Source organism: Podarcis vaucheri, assembly GCF_965113315.1.
Source record: "Podarcis vaucheri genome assembly, chromosome: 10".
NCBI lineage: Eukaryota > Metazoa > Chordata > Lepidosauria > Squamata > Lacertidae > Podarcis > Podarcis vaucheri.
Genome location: NC_138748.1, coordinates 36,146,855 through 36,170,621, shown reverse-complemented (window position 1 = coordinate 36,170,621; position 23,767 = coordinate 36,146,855). Strand labels below are relative to the sequence as shown.

The window sequence follows — 23,767 nt, the reverse complement described above, 5'->3', positions numbered from 1 at the left end:
AACTTGAAACTGTATTTAATTTCTGTCTTTTCTTGAGTTGCCATGCCAAGAGTTTGCCACATTTGTCTGCCGACTCAAATGTCTTTTGTCTCATTTGCTTTATTTTCCACTCTATCTCTTGGTTCATCAATTCCATATATTGTGTTTGATACAATTTAATCTCCCTCAAAATCTCCTGGGACTTTGGTTTTGACCTTAATTTTTTCTCTCCTTCTTTTATCTTTTCCAAAATTTTTTCTCTTTTCTCCTTCTGCTTTCTCTTCTTTATTGAGTTTTGTTGAATCAAAAACCCTCGCATCACAGCTTTACTTGCGTCCCAGATCACTCTTCTTTCCACATCGCCCCTTAGATTGATTTCAAAATAGTCCTTTAAGGTTTTTTGGGCCTTCAAGTGGAACTCTCTATCTCGAAACAGGGTGTCATTCATTCTCCATCTAAACTGACCAGTTGTTGTAAGTTTCATTTCCATCTTCACGGCGTTATGGTCGGAGCAGGTTTTTGGGCAGATTTCTACCTTCTTAATCTTCGGAGCCATTCCACTAGTAATCCAGATTTGGTCGATTCTGGTCCAGGTCATCTTTGCTTGGGAGAAAAAGGTTCCCTCTCTTTCAAGAGGGTTCCCTGTTCTCCAAATGTCTATTAAGTCCATATTTTCAGTCATTTCAAAAAAAGTCTTCGGGAGTCTCCCTTCTTTAGTGAGTATCAGTCTTTGTGTCTTGTCCATGTTTGTAGAAACTACACCATTCATATCTCCCATGATTATCATGTTATATTCCAAATAGTCCATCAGGGTTTCATGAAGTTTTTTGAAGAATTCTGCTTTACCTTCATTTGGTGCATAAATCCCAATTATCAAAAATTTTTCTCCTTGTGCTTGAATCTCCACCGCTAAATATCTTCCTTCTTCATCTTTAAAAATCATTTTTGGGGCCCACTTCTCTTTTACATAAATCACAACTCCTCTTTTTTTCACTTTGTCCGACGAGATAAATTCTTGTCCCAATTTTTTATTCATAAGCAGTCTCCTGTGGGCTCTGGTTATGTGAGTTTCCTGTAAACAAATCACGTCCAGTTGTTCTCTGTACAAAATGTGGAATACTTGTCGTCTCTTCAAAGGCATGTTCATCCCATTACAATTCCAGCTAAGGAATTGCAGGGCCATCTTGTTATTTTTCTGGTATTCCTCCAACTGCTCCCAATTGTTGTTCCTCCTCTGTTGGTGGTGGAAGGTTCTGTCCAAATGAGAGGTTCAAGATATCTATTACACTCCTTTGCTCAGCAATTGGGTCTACAGTTCCTTTCTGTAGATCTTCTTGATTTTTATGCAGGAAGCTGTCTTTATCCTGTGTCGTCTTTATTTTCACCTTCTTCCCCCTATAGTCAAAGGACAGTCCCTGTGGAAATTCCCACCTAAAACGAATATTGTTCTTCTTGAGCAGGTAAACCAGGTCCTTATAAGAAGCTCTCAAGTCCAGAATATGTTTAGGGATATCTTTAAAGATCTGTATCGGTGAATTCCCAATTTGTAAGGCCTTTTCAAAATGCAGTCTTAATATTTTGTCTCTTTCCTCCTTCGATCTCAAGGTGATCAAGCAGTCTCTCGGTACCTTTCTATTCTGTCTTCTGCCCAGTCTGAATGCCGTTGTGATTTTGATTTCGTCTTCCTCTAAGTCTTCCCAAGCATCAGCAAACTCCTTCGTTAAAAAGTCCGTGAGATTGTCTCCTTCGTCCTCTGGAATTGATCGTAATTTCAGATTCCTTTCTTTTCTTTGTAGTTCCCACAGTGCCAGAGTTGCATCGTGGTCATAGACCTTCCTGGCAATCGGTTCTAATTTTTCCTGAGTCTCTCCAGCAATAGTTCTGGCTTCCTCCGCAATTTGACGTGTGGCAGAGTTCTCTTGCGTAAGCTTATTTATAGATTCTGTATTCAAATCAAGTCTTGCTGTCAAGTCTGTCAATTTCTGTGAGTTCTCTGTCAATTTCTTAGTGTTCTCTGCCGTTTGCTTTGTTAAATTCTCCAGGGATTGATTTATCTTAAGAAGGGCTTGCGATACTGCATCCATGGAGACTGCTGTACCTCTTTCTTGTCCTGTTGTCACTGTAGAAGTTATTCCTGAGATCGAGCCTCTTTTCTTGTGTTGCTGCAGCTGTTGTTGATATTGCCTTGTCTTGGCTCTCGTGCTTATCTCGTCTGCTGGGCCACTCATATCCCAAGGTCGTTTCCCACAAGAGCCTTCTCCTAAGAAAATTCCACTGTCCCAAAGCGTAGCAACTTTTAGTTTACCCTCTAGAGGGAGCAAATCAGAATGTCCGCAAACCGAAATAAAGAGTGTTAAAAAGCAAATTTATCAGGAGGCTTCTATAAGTATAATGCAACACTTTCCCAGTAAATAGAGTCCCAGCCTTCCCTGATATAATGTATCCACAAAGTCCCAAAACTTTGTAACAAATAAACAATAAAGCTTCCACTTTGTTACTTTCACAGGAATCTGAAGTCAGTTCAGTGTTCCTTTGTTTTATGAGCAGTTCGTACCAGGTTGGAGGCTGCAGAAAGTTTCCTTTTCCTTTAAATTAGTCATGCAGCTTATAAAGTCACTTTTTCCTCCCCTCTGCCCTGCAAGCTGGAGGGGATAGTCAAAGTCCAAATGTCGGGTTCAAGCATTTAAAAACGATTTTCCCTTACGGATGCAGCTTAGTAACTTTCGTTGCTTTGATTATCATGCAGTCGGGGGAAGGCAGACTTCCTTAATTTTTGCCTTTCCCGTTTTCAGCCTAATTTCAGGTAGTTTAAATTCGAATAGAGGTTCCGTCTTACTCACGGGTCTTTTTTGTCCAGATTATTCAGGAAGGGAATCGGCGCTCTCCACTAATGGCGACGCGGCTTCACTCTGCGGGCTGGGTAGCGATTCTCAGCACCGCGCTCCCCCGTTGTCGTTCCGGAGCCTTTAAAAAGGCTCTTTCTGCGGTAAAGAGGGGGCGCTTCGGGTGCCCACCGAATCTCCTTGTTCACAGGATCCGTTCCTGTGATTTTAGGGGTCCCCCGCTTGCCGAAGCGGGTCAGACCCGAACTCGCAGAGCCGTCCTCTCTCCGGAGCTCGGAGAGAGAGCAGCCATTAGCGCTGGCGCCGAACCGGAAGTGTCTGAAAAGAGGGTAGTTTCAATCCAACCCTGGATCTAGGATAACACTGAAACCACCCTCAATAAGTAGATAGTCATAAGTCAGCACCTGCAGATGTCAAAAAGAATCATGAAGATATGATAGGAAGTCTACATCAGAACCATAAATATTTGTGAAAGTTAATGGCAAATTTACTTAAAAAGAAGAATATAACTGTTGGAGTCCTTAATTTCATTCTCCAGTTACAACGCAGAAGGCTTTTTGGCATAAACCTTATTTACCCAGTTCATGCCCAAACGATGTTTGTCTGTCTCAGTGATATGGGTCACTGAATGAAGGCTGTGTGTGTGTGGAGTTTTGTTTAAGCTTAGTTAACACTTGTCTCCATTTAATGGGACCACCCAAACACTTAGCTGTATTCTTAGAAAAATGCATTAATGGAAGCATGTAGTGGGGAGGAAAGCCTCTTTAATTTCAGCGCTTACTATTTCAGATAACTAATTTAAAGCTGTTTAGCTGATACAGATCTTTCACTTTTGGCTAATAAATTTTTCTTATGCATCACTGAGATGGGTCAACGAATGGATGAAAATAATGATTTTTCTTTGATATTCTTCCCACCCTCCCACCATGCAAATACATCCAGAATGCGGACAGATTGCTTGGGCTAATCACTGTCTTCTTCAGTATTTGGTTAAGAGATGAGCATTGATTATTGGAGACTTCTGGAATATGAAGAGGAATTATAAATGGGGAGTGAATAAACCTCAGATATTGTATGGATCAGATTTCAGTCCATTGGTCATTTTATGTAAAGCTTTGTATTCCAGCGATGTCTCTGTGGTGCAGAGAAGGCCAAGCCTCACAAAGGCCTGTCACGAATAAGATGGAAAATGGTTTTGTTTCTTACACCTGACATCTTGGTTGCGCTTTGAATTTCACCTCCCCCCATCTAGAGATGAAACCTATTACTTTGCCTTGCATGCTTAAGTGGAAGATCTGTGTGTGTGTGTGCGTGCTTCTACTTCAGGGCACACCAGCGAGGTCCATAAAATATTAACAATGAAAGCTTTGAGAATTACATGTATCCCTGGCTTTACCTTTCTTTCATCAGACCTGGAGCTTCTTCGTTGTAACCTATTTTTCACATATGATTGGTCACAGAACTGCTATTGAAACCAAATCAAAAGAGAACTTTGACTACAGCACGGAAGGGGCTTTTCTTTGCAAAGTGGTGTTTATTTGAAATGAGCGTATCACAATCTCAAAGAAAGGGAGAGGCAGAGGCAGTTTTAGGGTGGCACAACTGGTATAGTTTGACTGGGCACCATGCTGCAGGGGGTGCCAAAACAATGATGTAGAATGGAATGCAAGAGGCATGGGGGGGCACTGAATTTTAGCATCGCACAGGGTGCCGCTCAAATTTGAGAACCCAAAGTCTGCCACTGACAGGGGGCACTAAATTCCAGGGGAGGGGAAAGAATTCTGGTGAAGGATGTTGATCCAAACCATTGCTCAAGGCACCCAGTTTGTATTAAGTTCACTTTTAAAAGCAAATCTACCTCCTTCACACCTTCTGAATCAATACCTGAATCAAAGCACAATCATCTTTTGAAATTCACACTGCTCTGAATTTTATAATTCAGTTCTCCAGCAAAGTCATGTGCCTCAAAGTGCACAAACTAGGGGAAAGTGTGCATAAAAACAAGATAAAAATGCATTAAATGTGGTTACGTGCTTTTGTAAAAACGCAGGATTTAGGGGAAATTGCATACAAACAAATTAGGAGAGATTCATATTAAAATCCTTTGATGCACCTTGGCTTAATTCCAGACACCAATCTGCCCCAGCCTCTATTTCAGGCTTACCCAAGTGTTTTAGCCAGATTATGACTCTTTTCCTTTCCTTTATTATACTGGCAACAACCACTTGTTTTCTCTGTGTCACTTTCTTTCCTAAGAACTGTTTGGTTTTTACCCCAATTATTAAAATGATTTTTTTAAACAAAAACAAAGGCAGGAACCACGAGAGCTGCCTTACCCAATGTCCAACTATGTGTCCATCTAGCCAAGTATTTTCACGATGTGGGACAACAGTTTACTGACGGGTGAGGGACTCATTCAGAAATCACACTCTGTTGATTATAACTGGGCACCAAAGAGTCTGAATTTTGTAATCAGGCATTGAAGTGTTTTATGATTGGCAGGCAAAACACCTCCATTTGCTGAGCTTAATTCTGAAACAAGCCAGGGGTGGTGGTGATCATTCACTAATTTGTATCCTTCCCTGAATGATAATATTACTCTTGGTGATTAGACTGACACCATTTTATCACCCCAAAACTTGGCAGGGAAAAGAGAATTCGCAATGAACTTCCCAATCAGATAGTTCTGCTGGGCAGGCATTTATCTGTTGCAGGTGTCTTCCACAGAAGCAGAGGTCACAAGAGCTGCTTTTAGTGGAAGAATAATGGCTGGTTTGCATAGCTCTGGCATAATATATAATACTAGTGCTCTTTTAATGTACACTGACATAGTCTGTCTGTTCAGGGCAACCAAGAGCAGCATTTCCTTTAAAGGCCAGTTCTGAGGTAATGTTCTTGGTCCACAGAAGAATACCGGCAAAGGAAAACCCTTTGCGAACTGTATGTCAAAATGGCATTGCTTAGGGGAATTAAAAAGAAGGAGGGGAACTCACTGGGTGTGTTTTTTCTAAGAAAAAACATACATAAGAAGAATATAAAGATTGCTGAGCCCAAATTCTGCTTATCTTGGGATATATGAATGAGAAATGTCCTTAGAATTATCACCAGTCTTACTGAAGTTAGTTTTGCTTTCCTCAAAATGTACTGGATGCTTTTACCAAGGGAGAATCTTTAAATTCATCTTGTGTCGTCCTCCTACCACATTATAAGAAAATTTTGTGCCAATTCCAATTCCATTTCTTATTAGCATTGTATTTGAGTGGTAGGCTTCATATGCACAATAAATTTAAATGCACATTTCCTGCACCAAAGAATCCTAGTAAAAGTAGTTTGTTAAGGGTGCTGAGAATTATAGCCCTGTGAAGGGTAAATCATAGTTCCCAGGCTTATAGGTTGTGGGAGGAGATGTGATTTAAATGTATGGTGTTCGCCCAGTCAAAATTACTCAAGAAAAGTGTTTGGGTTTCCTTCTAATTCAGTTCATTGAATTCAGAGGTGTTGGAATCTATAATCATTTAGGGGTCATATATGGGCCATATTCCAATTGTCTGAAGACAAAGGGAACCACTCTTTTACTCATCCTCTGCATTCTGCGTAGTCAATGGTAGAGAAGATAGCCTATTCATCCCATCCATACCCCATTTATCCATTCACTCACTGTTCACTGTCCCCACAATTAAAATTTAAAAGAATTCATAATCCAGTTTATCACCAGCAAAAGGAAAGTCACAGTTTTGTGAATAACTGAAGGTAGATTCCCATGCCTTGTGAAATAATTGGGTTAAGCTATGCAGTGGACTACAGATAAATTATGTGCCTTTCTGTGAATTTGCAAAGACCATAACGAGGTTGATTCACTAGATGAGTATGAATATCACATCACTTGAAATATTCATGGGAGGCTCATTGTAGGTAACACATCCTTCTAACTATCTCCCTCACTCTCCTCTAGACACTCCAAATGAGAAATAACTGTGTTGCTTATTGAAACATGAAGTTTTCAGCATATAGTCTAATGCCTTCAGGCAACAAATTACCTAGTTTGTAAAGTAGCAGTTCACAGTGATGTATTAACATGATTAAAATAAATCTGGGCACATGTGGATAACGCACACGAGTATTAACAGGTTATGCAACTGGAAATGCTAGCAGATACAAAGGCCCTTAGGGTGGATTTCTTACTGCAATGGAAATATTTTGGAACACCTTGTCTGCTGTTGTAGATGCTGTTGTACTAAAGAATCATCAGTAAATAGGGAGTACCTAATCACTGAGCAGCTTCATAAAAATGACAAGCTTTTCCTGCAGGTGCCTTGCCCCATGATAAAAGACTTAAAATAAGTCTTAGAAATCAATAATTGCATCCTATATAACTTGGGAAGCTAATGGTACTCATAGTGTGATATCTTTTACATTTAATATTGGCAGCTCTGCACATCCAAGTCACTAAAACTGATCGGTAAGCGAGAGCAAGAAGGAACACCTGCGGAGTGCATGGGTTTGGCTTTTTTTCTTCATCCTTTTGATCAGCACTTAGGCACTGAAAGTCAAGATGCTCTTTCAATCTAAAACCCCCACAGCAGAAGAATCAGATGAAAAACCAGAATGGGGGGAAAAAAGAAATCAAAAGAAGCATGCTTACCCAATGAACACACCAAAGCTATAGAAACTGCATTGCACCTGCTCCAGCTCAAACATTTGAGAACAAGAGACAAATCGCAAATGGAAAATGTTATTGGGTATATTCATTCCAGTTGCTGCCTTGAACAAGTAGTTATAAAACCAAAGCTGGAGCTCTGGTTCCTACATCACCATTCTCTACTTTCGGGCTGTATGTTATTTGAGTTCTCCCCTCCTTTCTTTTTGAATTTGGAGGTGCCGTTCTATCCTGGTGTATACTTGCATGACAGTCCGTCTTGAATTTATTGCTCAAACAAATGTCACACATTTACTGTTGATGGTCCTGATTTCCATGGCTATGGCAATATGTTTGATTTTTGTTCTTGCAAGTTACCCAGCATCAGAACAATTGTAAGTCAGGTGCAGTGGTTGGACTAGGACTTGGGAGACCGGGGTTCAAATCCCCACATAGCCATGAAGCTTACTAGACCACCTTGGGTCAGTCACAGTCTCTCAGCTTCACATACCTCATTGCAAAGAGGAGGAGGATCGCCATGTGATGTCACTTTGAGCTCCTTTAAGGAAAGGTAGGATATCATCAGCACCAGCATCATCTCATTTTCCTTACATCATGCAAGGAAAGAAATTGTAGTCCCTAAAGTTTGCAACATGTTCTAATTGGATCACTTGCATTTGCTGCCTTCACAAACTTATATCACATTTACTCTCTTAATAGAGCCATTTATGTTGTTGCCTTCAAGGCTAGCTGCAGAGATGGATCCCATGGCAAAATAGGCAGATTGTGCATTTTAATTCATTAGTAAGTAATTATTTGGATGAAATGTGTAACAAAATGATACTAGGCATATGAAGACAAAAATTATCTATGATCCATCTGCAATAGATTCATTATTTTTTTTATATAAAAAAATGCCAAGTCCTTCATTTACTTTGTAGACTACAGGATTTGTCTGCTAATTTTGGACATCTTTTTTTCTGAATAGTCTTTGCCATTCTTTTTTGCATTGCTGCTGACAGTGATGTTTGTTCAGACTCAGAAAAACTCCATCTGAAAGAGCGTGAATTAACCTTCATCTATAGGCTTTGATTTATGATTTATTCAGTTTGATTGAAAATGGAGGTAGAATTTCAAGACTTTAGTGCAAACTTGCCCAAGGGTTAGATAGCACCTTATCGTTCCAGTGGATAAGAACAAATATTTATGTGTATCACATCTTCTTTGATACATATGGAATGGAATATAATTTATTACTATGGATTTTATGTGAAGCTACAATGTAAGATTTCAGCAAGAAAAAGCCCTGAAAGAATAATTTCTTGTAATATCTTTCCTCAGAAAAACAACCATGGGTGTATGTAAACAATCATCCACCTTTTCACTTTGAAAGGTTCATAGCTCAGGGCTAGAGCAAATATTTTGCACCTAGGACATCCCAAGCCCAAACTCTGGAGAACTGCTACCAGTGAGTGTCAACAGTGCTGAAGTAGAAGGACCAATGGTCTGATCACAATACAGAACAGCTTGCTGTGTAACTATGCCTATTAAAAATGAATAGGCATGAAACCTAATGAAACATATGTGAATTAGAAACATGGCTCAATTCATGTTCTTAACCCATTCATCCTTGCTGCCATCTGAAAGACAGCAGCTGCTGTTCCAATATATTCAGTTTTGTATAGATGCTTGCCTCATCTCCCTCCTCTAACAGTAGAACATTTGCCTAGGATATGGGCACAATTCCAGTTTAGTCCCATTATTTGCAATGTGCTGACATAACTGCTGGCATACCTTCTCCTTGAGGTTTATGCACTGGGTGAATAAGCTCAGGGACAAGGATGTTCCTCAGCAACTATGCCTATTTGAAAACAATTCTTTTGCCACCTTCCAAATGGAGGCACGCTGATGAAAATCTAATATTCCACCTTATTGGAAATGGGTATTACCTCAATTACACTTCCGCAAATGAAATCCCAATCTGTTCTGCTATGTACAAATTAAAACATCTCGAACATGGTTTTCATTGATCCCCACAGAGCTTAAGAACTGATGATATATATATGGAAAGCCCCGTGCAGTGAAGGGTGTCTAAGAGATGATACTTTGGATTTTTAAACAGCATTAGATAAGAGTGAGATTTCTTAGTTATACATGAAAGACTTTATCTCAATGTATAATTAATCTGTTTAAAGCAAAAACAAAAGTTTTTCATGGAAAAATTATGGATCTTTCTAATGGTACTCTGACAATGAAATATATTGTCGGGCTTGGGTATAATGTGAGACAAATCAGATTTGGTGTTTGTGTATGAGAGTGCAGTATTTCCAGTTATATGCACAAGGATACCATTTCACTAGAGGACAATTACAATTCAGTCCTTGTGTTGGGCATGGCAGGCTCACAGGAAGATTCATAGGTATGTGGTTGGGTTTATTTATTTTTCTGTTTATTGTTTTAAAAAACACGCACACACTGCCTTTCTCTCTTAGTTATCAAGGCACTTAATACCAGGGCTGCTTTTCAGCCAGAACTCAGTTCCAGCACCTCTCAGGAGGACACCATTTCCATTATAAGAGAACAAGGGAGGTATTCGTGGTGAGTTCTGACATCTCTTTTTCTGGGAAAATAACGCTGCTTAATATAATTATTAAACTGATGCTGCTCTGCTAAAAGATTCTCCAGCATTTATCTTAACCATTCTCTATCAATCTGTGAGGAAAAATAATTGCATTTGAAAATTATCAAAGAGAAGAGAAAACTTTGGTAAAATTCACATAGGTGGGGAGCAGGGTTTTGCTGTGCTTGCCTCAACTCTGAGGTGCTTGAGGGGTGTCTGTGAGTGTCCTTTAAATTTTCAGATCGACTCACCATTGGTCTGCTCTTTGAAACCTTCCTGAGTGCTTGCATCTCAATCAAACCTCAGGGGGAAATATCATGACCTAACTCCTCCTATGGGGCTTTTTCAGATCAGGAAGCTTAGGTAGCCAGGAAAGCTGCAGAGTGCTAGAGAAATGTTTACTGGGACAAAAAACACATACACCACACTTAACCACCTCACAATGACAAGGTAAGCAAAACAAAAAACAAAACCCTGCACTCACTGAAATTCTTGAGAAATTATAAAGTATTCTATGGACGAGACAGAAACATGGAAACTTCTTTCACAGAAGATGACAACATGATAGAAATTGGTGGACAGATTTCAGCACAGCACAGTACTAAATTAATCACATACACACAGTGTAGATTCCTTTTTTTAAAAGTTGTTTAGGACTACAATTCTCATCATTCCTAGATGAGGTGGTCAAAGATAAAATGAGTTCCATCCTAAAACATCTGGAGGGTAGCAGCTTGGAAAAAGCTGATAATCTAGTGCATGATACAAAAATCTCTGGTTTTCTTTCCCAAAGGATATGTTAATGATTCAGTTCAAGTTAGCTCAAGTTTGAGAATAGATATGAATGCAAGCACATAACATCACCCATAACACAAATGGAACATCCACTACAACAGGTTGAAACCTTAAAGTATGGCAATTAACGTCACTGTGTGAATGTAAAACAGCTCACTGTAATGGGACATAGTAATGTACTCTTGTTAAAATAGACCTAATGTTACTTGTCTTTCCTCCCCCCTTTCCATTTTTTTTTGTATCATATGAAATTACAATGGGAAACCTGTAAACAGGGATCAGCTTCTCCTTTACTTTTCATATTATTCTGAGACTTGTTGTCTTTGATGACAGTGGTGATAAATTAGTTGAGTTTACATTTGGCAAGCCATGGAATGCATTTAGAGTCCTTTGCTTTCATAATCTGCAAAATAAAATAAAATCATTATTGAATGCAGGTCAGTGAGCCAAGACTGCAGCCTGCTAATGAAAGCAACATTTTATATTTGGAGACTTATTAATTCTTTTTATTTCATTTAATACTTCCTGAACCCTCTAGCTGCCATGACTTTGCAGTAGTCTGGGAGAGTAGAATCCAATAGATGAGATCGTAGTTCAGAGTGTCAGGTGGTTGTGGGCAATAGAGTGTCAGTAAGTTGCCTTTTGTGTCACACAATGAGCACCCCCCTCCCTCTACCCACCACAGCTTCCCTTTTCTGCCCCTCCCCTTTCCAGCCCTGCTGTTCCCCTCCTGCCACACCCCTTCTGTCTTTGGCCCTTCACCCATAAAACTAAAGCAAGTATTCTCCAGTATAACAGCCTCCTGTTGTTAAAAAAAAAAAAAACATCAATGCAAACCTTTGAAATTGATTGCCTTTTAGAGCTTTTCTGTAGGCCAGTACAGGGAGTGCACAGTTCCCTGCCTACTTACAAATCGGGCAGTGGAGATTGTTGTGCTACTCTGCTGTGATTAGCATCTAAAGGGATGAAAAGTGGAGAATGACTTTTGGTTTTTGTTTGCAAATGCCAAGCTACTCATGAATATGCTTTCCCTCAACAAGGAAGCAAATTTTGACATATGCATTGGAAATCACGTCTCAGATCTGGTGAGAACTTGATTGGCACCTCCATGTTAGAGCTGAGATTTGTGGGAATGCTGTGCTGCCAAAATGGACTGCTGCCAATCACACATTGTCCAATTGTGCAACTGATGGCAGCTCCAGAACACTCTGAAGACACATGTGTAAGAGCTGTCTCAGGCCAGCTTGTTTTTGTAGCCCTTGATCCATCTAAATACACATGAATGTTCCAGGGTTTTCCAACTCCCTTCTATGCAGAGAAGTCCCCAGAAAGCACATCGGGAGAGTGTGGGAGGAAATGTCCTTCATGCAACAACATGAAAAGCACCAGTTATGTAGTACCCAAATGGCCCTTGTTTCAAAGTTTGTGAAAGTACGGTATTTTAGAATTTTTTTTTGTAGGAACTTGGTGGGTTTTGAAAGATCTAACTATGTTCCATGTGCTTTTTTCAGCACAATTGATTCTTTGCACCATGTATCCATGAAGTACAGGGCTCTCTTGGGAAATAATGTAAAATAGATTAGGGGATTAAACATGAAGAAATTGGTTTCCACTGGCTATATTATTAATCTTTTTCTAAAATAAGTTTTTCATTAAGACCTTTTATTGAACACCCCGACAGAAGCTTCCTAATCAATAAAGGAATTCATTCCAAAAAGAAATAGGGAGGGGTGGATAGAAAATGATGCCCATGGAATTGGCTCTAGGTTAATACATAGATTAAAAAATTAGTTTATTCTCCAAAGAAAAACCAATTGGCAGTGAGTTTCCATGGACTCAAAGCAACATAATAGAATATAAATCGCTTTCAAAGTGCTGACTCTCTTGCACACTTGTTTAATGTGGAATATATTCAATTCTGTATGGATGTAATGCATACCAAATTTATCTTGGTGGTGTCTGTTTAAAAATAATAGGTTCTACCCTGGACTCATTAAACTGATAACTATTAAGTATATTGGTTGAACAGATGACACTGGATCATCTCTTGTGCAATCAGATGGAGTACAATAGGATTGGCTTGGTTTCTGCAAGGGCAGGGAGTGCATAATTGTAAAATGGATTTCATTGCCCCAAATGTCAGCTTAATTTAGCTTTACTATAGAGAAATAAATATGTGAAGCTGCTAGAATGAATCACTACAGCTACAATGATCAGGGCCGGCCCAATATTACGGCACATGTGGTGAACAAAAAAGAAATGTGTTCTCCACCCTGCCCTCCCCTGGGAAGAAGGTGTGAGTGAAGCTCTACATCAGAAACAAGAGTGGGAAGAGACCAGTAGCGCCTCCTATTCACCAAGAGGCTGTGTAGGAATAACGGAGAGAACAGGAGGTTGAATGCAGGTGAGCTGTGCAGGAGCATGCTGCCAAATGTGCTCGAAGCAAGCTGCCGGCTAGCTCTGCAGAGGCTCCTTTTATTAGCAGAAGTCAACAATTGGAAACAGTAGTGAAAACACCCTGAGCTTAACGTATTTCCATCTACGCACATTTCCAGCATTAGCAAATACATGTGTCAGCAGGTGCTTCCCTCAAATGTTCCCCCCGATACTTGATTACTTCTGTGTCCCCCGTCATGCTCCAGCCAAGCGATATGTCTAACAAACAAATTGTGAGAGGACAAAAGGTCAGGGGGAAAACCCTCTTTTCTAGCCAAGAAGGCAAAAGGTCAGTGAAAGCAGGCGTTACGCTCCTTGACACACTGTTGCATGTCTGGTGCGAGGTTTGCCTTTGCAAAGCGGAGCATTACCTCCACAAGTCTGCTGTAGAAGTGGCATGAGGGGCATGCCAAGGAGTAAGTAGGCTCATCTGACAGCTGCAGAAGCAGCAGGTGAAACATTTACTGGAGGCTCGTTCTGCTGCCCATGTGGATCCTGCCACCGACGGCAGTTACCTCACCTTGTGGCATGCACTCAGAGTTTGGGATCCTACATTTTTGTTCTTTCTTTGAAGGAGAGTTCCATGCCTGGAACTATAGTCTGCAGTAATGGGAAAACTGGGTTAAGTGGCAGTCCCATCCAGCACAGGATTTGAGTGCTAGCTCTTGAAAAGGTTGCAGAGCAATTTTAAAGCTAATTTATGGGAAGTGTTGACAGGTGTTGTGATCATTCATTTTTGGCATGACTGATTCCTTAGGGGTGATTTTATAAATGCTCCGTGCCCTTAAAATAAGGATGGAATAGAAGATGACATATGCACATGACAATCAATGAAAGGCAAATCAATTAAAATGTCAGATGAAAGATGTGCGCAAAGGCAATTAAAAGAGTGACAAAGTGTAGTGGTGTCTGCAAATAAAGATTACATTTCAAAATGGGTAGAGAACTTTGAAGTAAATGAGAATGTGGACTTTAGGAAGGTGTCTGTCCTGAGTCCACTTTTTAATGCTTCTTCCATTAACAGAAGAAACTCCTGGTGCTGCTTCTATTTGGGGGCAGAATAATCCACTCATCCCTACATTTTCTGGCATTATTCCCACAATTCTTAGCCACTTGATGACATTTTCCAGTCTGTTGTATATTGGTAAAAAAATGTTCTGCTCCTTGCTGATAAATATTATCAAGCTTTCTCCATAGGACAAAGAGTAATTTTACTGGAAGTCTACATGTGACCATGGACCACAGTTTAATTCGTCTTAATTTCCAGTTCAATGCCAACAGTAGCTGAAAAATTAGGTCCTATATTTGTAAATGCATGCATTATGGAAAAACTATGGCACAATATTGAACAACTTCACATACATTTCCTATTATCCTTGTAAAGGATTGTGTTGCTCAGGTGGGTATTTTTAAGCATCCTCCCACTGTCTGGAGTTGTCAGTTGGTGAAGGTGAGATAATACATAACCCTGAGGGCATCGTGTGCAGTCTTTTAAGAGCAAAAGAAGAAACATAAATTGGCCAAGCACAAAGAAAGGCAACCATAGCTGCTGACAAGTGCAATAGGTTGATACTATTTCAGGAAGAAGCATTTGCAAAGTACTGTAAGCAAGTTCACAAGTCTTGCAACAGTCTCTGAATGATTTCGTAGGTGGAACATGTCACTTGCTTTTGATAAGCATTTATTAAAGCTAAATGATGCTTGATATTTGTTTTACAGCCCAATCCTAACCATGTTTACCTCAGAGCAATTTCCATCAATGCAAAATGTTACTTCCAAATTAGTATGGTTAGGACTGCAGTGCTAGGATTTTTGTAGCTGGCAATTAAGCAGGGCTAAGACAAAACTAATTATTTTATTTTGTACAAACGTTGAGCTGCATCAAAAGCCCCACACCCATCTGACAATTTCCCACAGTGTCTGTGACAGTGTTTGCAGCATTGTTCCAGCTTCTTCTCAGTTTCTTTCTCAGTTGGCATTGTTTGTCTTCAGGGGCATTGGTATGCAGGCAAATACAATTGACCACATAACTTTGTGATGGCCTTCAGTTACGGTGTGATACCCACTTGACTGAAATCATGGAGGAGATTGATGGCTTCAGCTACTACAGTGGTACCTCAGGTTACATACACTTCAGGTTACATACGCTTCAGGTTATAGACTCCACTAACCCAGAAATAGTACTTCAGGTTAAGAACTTTGCTTCAGGATGAGAACAGAAATCGGGCTCCGGCAGCGTGGCAGCAGCAGGAGGCCCCATTAGCTAAAGTGGTGCTCCAGGTTAAGAACAGTTTCAGGTTAAGTACAGACCTCCGGAACGAATTAAGTACGTAACCTGAGGTACCACTGTAGTGCTCTTACTCTCAATGGACTTTGTTTGCCTTCACTGACATCACCACATGGCCAAGATGAATGGATGTGTAGCATTGTAACACCATCTCTTTCGCTATTTGATCGTTGGTTGGCTGGGGTAGCCCATGTGATTAACATAGTAATTAGAATGCGGTGCATGCGGGGGAAATGACAGAAGCAGCAAGGGATAGGGAAAGCAATGATTCCCCCCCCCCCAGTACCTGTTTCCTCTGAACAGAGGGTGCACACACACTGGGGGGGCAGGGGACAGAGAGTGAAGGAGTCAGCCACAGCATTCCAGCTCTCACTGCTGACTGCAGGCACCCCCATTCCGGTGCCCCCTCAAAAATCAAGAGTGATGCGCTCCTCCAACTGGAATCCAGAAGCACAAGGCCAATGAGAGGAGAGGATGCAAAGAAGTGGCTTTGGGCACTGAACTGGGCTGCGTTGGGCTGCCTCCTGGTAGTGCCTCTAAGACAGAGGTAGGCAACCCAATCGCCTTCTCAATCCGTCCGCGGAATCAGCGTGTTTTTACATGAGTAGAATGTGTGCTTTTATTTAAAATGCATCTCTGAGTTATTTGTAGGGCATAGGAATTTGTTCATTCCCCCCCAAAAAATTATAGTCCGGCCCACCACATGGTCTGAGGGTTGGTGGACCAGCCCACGGTTGAAAAAGGTTGCTGACCCCTGCTGTAAGAGATGTGTCAAGCACTGTAGGACAAGCATGATGGGGCTGTGTGACTGGCTCTATAGCAGCAGCACTGCTGCTGTCCACAGAGCCACTGTCTTGGATCTTGCTGCCACTGGCACTGCTGCTGCTCTTGTGGTGCAGGCGGGAGACCGGCCAGCTGACGCCGTACTTGGCGGGTGTGATCCGCACCCCCCCCCATGCCTGCACTCCCAGCATGGCCAATCCTGGTGTCCCTCTTTGTGAGCGTTCGTTCCTCCAATGCCTGGGAAAGGAATGCTGGACAATGTTGGGGGTACCTGTGTGGGGCTGCCTGCTTCACACCCCTTCAAAAATTCATGCCCAGGACCATGGCTTCTATGGAAGCCCCCACACTGCATCCCTGCTTTCACCTTGACCACTGTTGGATTCAGCCCCACCACCAGATGCATGGCAAATTACCACTAAGAGAGGCTTTGAGGGACCAGGCCAGCCCACAGCCACAGCAGCCAGAAGAGACAGGAATCCCTGCCATAGGAAGACACCACAGCCCATTTGCTCCAGTTGGATATCTTGAATTTAGCCTGCCTGCACAATTGGGTCAAGGGTGGGCAGGCCTGTGGTGGACTCCCTCCTAACGGGTGGGTCTGACTGGGCCCAACAAGGACTCCATTCAGGTCTGCTCCCCAGGGATAAAAACAAACACACCTCACACATGGCACCGCAAGAAAGCAATGTTTCCATGACAACATCATGGGCCGACCCATCTTTGAATGCCACTGTGTTTAATGTGGTGAACAAGTAGGAAGAGATTGAAAACTCGGGCCCTGTTTCCATTGGGGAACCTCCCCCCAAAACCCCCCCTCTATATTTCCCTTGAATAGCCACATTTCCTTTAATTCTGGATAAAATGACAGAGAGCTACACTAAAGGTCCTAAATATGTGACGAAAAGGGACTGTTAATGTAGGAGGAGCTTTGAAGGAATCCAGACTGCTGATGTGCTAGTGTGGCTGAGTACTGGTGAAGCACTGAAGAACCAGCAGAAAAGTTGCTCTCTTACTTGAGTGATGAGGATGGGGCTTTGACATGGTCAACCCCTAAATACCACCGGTGTGTCAGCGAGGCAGAGCAACAATTGAGCCATAAATTGTAAAGATATACAATCCAGAGCAACACATATAGAGGCGGGGGAAATAGTGCATGTCAGTGCCATGTAGAGTTTATGTTTTCCAGCTCTAACTCTTTACCAGCCAAGTCTTTTTAAAATAGAAGGCCAAGCCAAGAACACCAGGAGACATTCTAATTGTGCATGTTATTTTGAAACAGGCTGGGTTGCCTTGTGCTTATTTGTCTTTTGGCATGAACTTAACAGCAAAATTATGTTTCCTAACATGCACTTAGGCCACATCAAACTGTTCTTCATCTTTGGACAGCTTTAGCATTGCAGCCCAAATTAATTAATTAACTTGTGTTCCTTAGTTTAACTCATTCTCATTGTCTTTGTCCCATTATTCCCAGTGCAGGAGCAAATTAACATTTCCATTTTTCTCAACCCACACACCCTCCCTCTACTCTGAGGCTTTTTCTTTTCTTTGCCTGTGCTTTCTGCCTTGTTGCAATTTGTGAATTTTTTTAATTAAAAAAATAGAAAATTCAAAGGAAATGTTAATTATCCCATGTTTCACTTTTCTGTTTAATACATAGTCATCTCATTACTTGATATGGGACTCATGCCTTTAGGAGCAGAAACAGTTAGTTTTCATCTTATTCTTTCAGGTTTTCCTCCTCAGCAACAGCAAATAAAAAGAAAAAAGAAAAAGAAACCCATGTGGGTTTGGGATTCTGATATAAACTTTTCCTATGAATTCCTCCATGTAGGGAAAGTGTTAAGTCAGATTTGGCTCTAAGTGTGCTAAAAAGAAAAACAGGTGATGCATTTAGATAACCTACTGAAAAAAGCAGTAGGGCAAACAGAGCTAGGAAAGAAGATAATATGCATCCATGCTGCCATCTAGTGATTATAAAAGTACGAATAAGTTTTTTGACACATGCAATATTATGCTGCACCATACCTATGACATTGCTGTTTCTAATAATAATAATAATAATAATAATAATAATAATAATAAAAATTATTTATATCCTGCCCTCCCCAGCTGAAGCTGGGCTCAGGGCGGCTAACAACAATAAAATAATACAACATTCTAAAATCATTTCATTATAAAATTAATTCAAATCAAATTGATGGCAACCATTGGGCTAGAATTCTGTGAAGATTGCCAAAGGAGGGAGTCAGGCTGTGCCTTGGCCAAAGGCCTGGTGAAACAGCTCTGTCTTACAGGCCCTGCAGAAAGATGTCAAGTCCCGCAGGGCCCTATTTTGTGACAGAGCATTCCACCAGATCGGAGCCACAGCTGAAAAAGCCCTGGCTCTAGTTGAGGCCAGCCTAACCTCTCTGTGGCCTGGGACCTCCAAGATGTTTTTGTTTGAAGACCGTAAGTTCCTCTGTGGGGCATACCAGGAGAGGCGGTCCCGTAGGTACGAGGGTCCTAGGCCGTATAGGGCTTTGAAGGTGAAAACCAGCACCTTAAACCTGATCCTGTACTCCACCAGGAGCCAGTGCAGCTGGTATAGCACGTCCTTGATATGGCTCCAGCATTTTATTTATTTATTTAAGCACTGAACTTTCCAGTTGTATCTGATAATTTTCTTTTCAGATGTAGCTCTTCCAAACAAATCTTTTGCTGCATTCCCACCTCCTGATAAATATCTGTAGATTTCTGAAGGCTGCTTTGTGTAGGTCTTAATAAAGACTTATATATGAACATATAAATGAGGCCTCCTGATGGGTGATAATTCTGGGTCAGTCTTCTTCTTCATGTGTACAAGCTTCTTTTTTGCAGTGTCCACACAACATTGTTGTCATCAGAATGCCGTTTCCTATTCCCGCCCCCAATTTTATTCAGATTTACCCTTTCCAGGGGAAATCCAAATACAGTTTTAAGACTCACCTGTGATATCTCGGTGAAGCATTTGCATCTCTCATCTGGAAGCACCCTGAACAGATTCAGGTCTCTCGCATGGAATTTCAAACTTGTTATGGGACTCACCCTGCTATGCTGCAGGGTAAAGTGACCTATTCCAGGTAGAACCATGTGAGAGAGTTCAATGAAAGCTGGATTTTAAAAGCAGAAAACAACTAGCATTTTTGTCACCAGCTATAAATATTCTTTGCCAATAAAGCTCTGTATAGTAAAAGCTATGGTTTTCCCAGTAGTGATGTATGGAAGTGAGAGCTGGACCATCAAGAAGGCTGATCGCCGAAGAATTGATGCATTTGAATTATGGTGCTGGAGGAGACTCTTGAGAGTCCCATGGACTGCAAGAAGATCAAACCTCTCCATTCTTAAGGAAATCAGCCCTGAGCAGTGGCGTAGCGTGGGTTCTCAGCACCCGGGGCAAGGCAAGTAATTTGCACCCCCTAACCCGTGGATTTTAGCACTCGAGTCTCTTCTGCGCCCCCCCAGATGTTGCGCCAGGTGCGGCAGGCCCCCCTGCACCCCCCACACTACGCCACTGCTCCCACCACAAGTCTTCAGGACAGCCATCCGAAGGCTGGCGCGGGGAGGTCTCTCCGCCCCACCGCCAGGCTTCGGAGGAGCCTTCCGAAGGCTGGCGGTGGGGCGGAGAGCCCTCCTCCCGCCGCCAGGCTTCGGAGCAGCCTTCCGAAGGCTGGCGGTGGGGCAGAGAGCCCTCCTCCCGCCGCCAGGCTTCGGAGCATCCTTCCGAAGCCTGGCGGTGGGGCGGAGAGCCCTCCTCCCGCCGCCAGCCTTCGGAGCATCCTTCCGAAGCCTGGCGGCGGGAGGAGGTCTCTCTGCCCCACCGCCAGGCTTCGGAGGAGGTCCGAGAACAGTGGGGAAGATGCGCTGCGCTTCCCCGCTGTCCCGGAGATTTCCCTATGGACTTTTGTCTTGTGAAGGGCCGGCCAAACGCCCCCCCCCAATGTTGCGCCCGGTGCGGCCGGCACCCCTGGCACCCCCCCACGCTACGCCACTGGCCCTGAGTGCTCACTGGAAGGACAGATCGTGAAGCTGAGGCTCCCAATACTTTGGTCACCTCATGGGAAGAGAAGACTCCCTGGAAAAGACCCTGATGTTGGGAAAGATGGAGGGCACAAGGAGAAGGGGATGACAGAGGACGAGATGGTTGGACAGTGTTCTTGAAGCTACCAGCATGAGTTTGACCAAACTGTGGGAGGCAGTGTAAGACAGAAGTGCCTGGCGTGCTCTGATCCATGGGGTCACAAAGAGTTGGACACGACTGAACGACTAAACAACAACAACAACATAAACATTCTTAAGGCAAAACTTCTGCTTCAGTTGCTTGCCATTTGTACTTGCCATGCCTTGTTTGCATTCTTACTGTTTTCTTTACTAACTGCTTTCAAACATTCACTGATCAATTCCCAACACTACAGTCTAGGCCCATACAATTTGACTAAATTTTGTAGAGATGAGTAAACAATTTCAGATTGGAGAAACATAAATGTTGGCAGTATTTTGCTATTATTACTCTGGGGCAGACATGGAATGTATGTGCCCTGCATGTTCTTCCTTTCACAGAAGGAGCAAGAAAAGAACGTTTGTGCATTTTTGTTACCACTGGTAAGACCTTCACAGTGGTGGCTTCTATCCTGTGGTATTCCCTTCCAAAAAATATGCAGCTAGCTTCTGATTTTAAAGAAAGTTTCACAAACCTATCTATTTTTGCAGGCTTTTCATTGCATGTTCTGCTGCTATGGTTTATGGCATTTTGAAGTGTTTTTGGCCAAGCCTTGTCCAATCCATTCATTCTTTTATGATATTTAGCAATATCATTCAATTCCTATCAGACCTAACAAGCAATAGTCAGGGGTGATGCAAATGTTACTTCAACAACATTTGGATAGTCAAAAGCTCTGAACACCTAGTGAACTGTGCACGTTTCTTGAAAACTACCTTGTGTAATGTGTAAGGTGTCAGCCATTTTTTTAAAAAACGATGGCATAGTGTTTTAGACACAAGCTATATTTGAGAGAGATCAGTAAGAAATTGGTGTGATGTCTTTACACTGGATATTATTATTATTACTTCATATGTCAAGCTTTTCCATGTTTGTAAAAATTAGGCTATAAAATTCAGTTTATGATTTCTTAAATGACATGAAGCAGCTGATAAAGACATGAAGAGATGTAAGAAAATCTGAGGAGCAAAAAGTTTTGTAGTGTTTTTAAAATTTCACCTTACCAATTGTTTCCCACAAGAGTTTACAGAAAACCTAATTTCCCTATGTTTTTCTCCCTTAGGAGATGCCCTATGCCTTTCTCCATATGAGATTCACACTGAATTATCTGGACAAAATGAGATGCTTGAGAAAGCGATCTGCAGTTTCCTTCCTAGGAGTCCTTGTCATCTGCTTGTTGTTCATGAACTTATACATTGAAGATAGCTATGTCTTGGTAAGTTTGGTGTATGGAACAAACTACCCTTTAAAACTATTGGATAACAAAAATAAATACAGGTATGTGAGGGTGGGCATTGTCCTCTCCTGTGAGTCATAAAATGTGTGATAGCTTGTCCAAAGGGACAAGTGTGATAGCTTGAACTGTCTGTGGACTGTGAGACAGAGTGAACAATTACTTATTTGCTGAAGAGATGGGTCTGAAAGCAATGATAGCATTGCCTGTTGGAGCCTTCTCTTCATTTCTGCATGATTTATTGAGCAAATGTGAAGCCCTGAAACATCAGCCATGCTGCACATCTTGAGTTCAGAAAAAGATGGAATCTGCCCAAAGCCCTAGCAATGTTGGATACTGGATGCTGAAGCTGCAAACATACAGTTCTGGTTTGTCTTCAGCTGGAGTCATTTAGAATCCTTCAGCCACTTCCTAAGTGTGTGCGTTTTTATTGGGGGGAGAACAAACGGCCATGTTGGCTCTGACCAAAGGTCCATCTATTCTCTTTCCAATGGCAACCAGCCAGCTGCTTCTGGAAACCCACAAAAAAGAGACAGTATGAAATGGATGGGCTGTGGTTTGTCCTCCACATTTGCCCACCCAAGATGACTTTGAAGGGAGGATTCTCCCAACTTAGAAGAACTGGGCAAAGTAAATAAATTATTTTTCCAATTGATTACAAAATTCCTTGCTATTAAAACACCACAGAAAGGATTCACTTTTATATATGGCTGTTCAGGCTTCAGCCAGCAAGGCATTTCCAAGTAAGAGAACCCAACATTTGGTCCTTTTATTATTTATATTCTGCTCAGCTTTTGATATATGGCTTCTTTTTGTGGCACCATCTGCATTAAGATTGTAGGCGGGATTTTATTTATTAACAACCCCTAATTTGTGATTAGATGTGATGTGGCTTATACCATATTTTCTGTCAATCTGGCTGATGCCTCCTTTGGTTTGCTAATTGCTTCAAAATCCCACAGTTACATATCTGGGATTTTTTATTTATTGTGGTTTGTGCTGTTTCTGTTTTGCTTGTCTTTCGATCTTTTTGTGAACTTCCCAGATGGCATGATGTTTTGTGCTTTATTTGACTTCTTTATAATAAAATGTGTTTTCCCTCCATTGTATCTTTCAAAACAAATTTGGCACATCTCATTGCTGATCCTCTGCTCTGTTTTTCTAGTTCTTTCGAGATTTTATGGTTCATTCAGTGTCTGAGATTAGACATAATGAGAAGTAATGTTTTGTACTCACCATAGTTAAGTTCACACATCATGGTCTGAACTTTCAGACAAGCTATGATCTAGAGACACTTTGTGGTTTTTGTTAATATATATATGGTACAACTTAAGACCATGGTTGCAGATCCTGCTTTGTCAGTGCCAAACAAACCACAGCTTGTGAGTAGACTGAAGCTCAAATGTTAAAACAAACCACAGTTTTAGCTAAACAGACCATGGTTTCATGTTACATCTGAGTTTATCCTATATATTAGGGTGTTGGAACTTGTCACTTTTGTTGTTCTTCTTCTTCCTGGACTATCTGATATATTTTATGTGTCCCTCATAATAAGAAAGACTAATGAGAAAGCTACATACATTTTTGAGAGCTTCCTTTCTCATAAATTCAAATTCATGAGAAAAAGAATTATACAGATTCCATGGATCAGTTAAATCCTTAGCCCTCTGAATACTTATGTCAATGTGGTGGGAGCAATGATAAAGATGCTCAGTTATCCAAGGGGGAAATGGTAAGATAAGAATTCCAGGGAAGATGGTGTCAGGGGTTGGCACGGTTGGGTCATTGCCAAGGCACATTGTCCAGGGATGACCCCTCAACCTAGAGTCTTCTGTTGCTCCACCTCCTTGGTGTTGCTACCTTTTCACCTACCCTCTCTAAGTAAATAAAAAGTTTGAGGTGAAGGAGAAGTATTTTCTG

At 41.6% G+C, this 23,767-nt stretch overlaps 1 protein-coding gene across 4 annotated transcripts in view; it reads left to right on the top strand.

Moving 5' to 3' along the window:
- Positions 1-23,767, top strand: part of MGAT4C (MGAT4 family member C) — a 335,473-nt gene that overhangs the window by 299,748 nt on the left and 11,958 nt on the right. For all 4 annotated transcript variants that reach the window (XM_082241012.1, XM_082241014.1, XM_082241013.1 and 1 more), the window contains one exon: positions 21,677-21,829. In XM_082241012.1, coding sequence (XP_082097138.1) covers positions 21,677-21,829 — 153 coding nt within the window. The remainder of the gene's footprint in view (positions 1-21,676; positions 21,830-23,767) is intronic.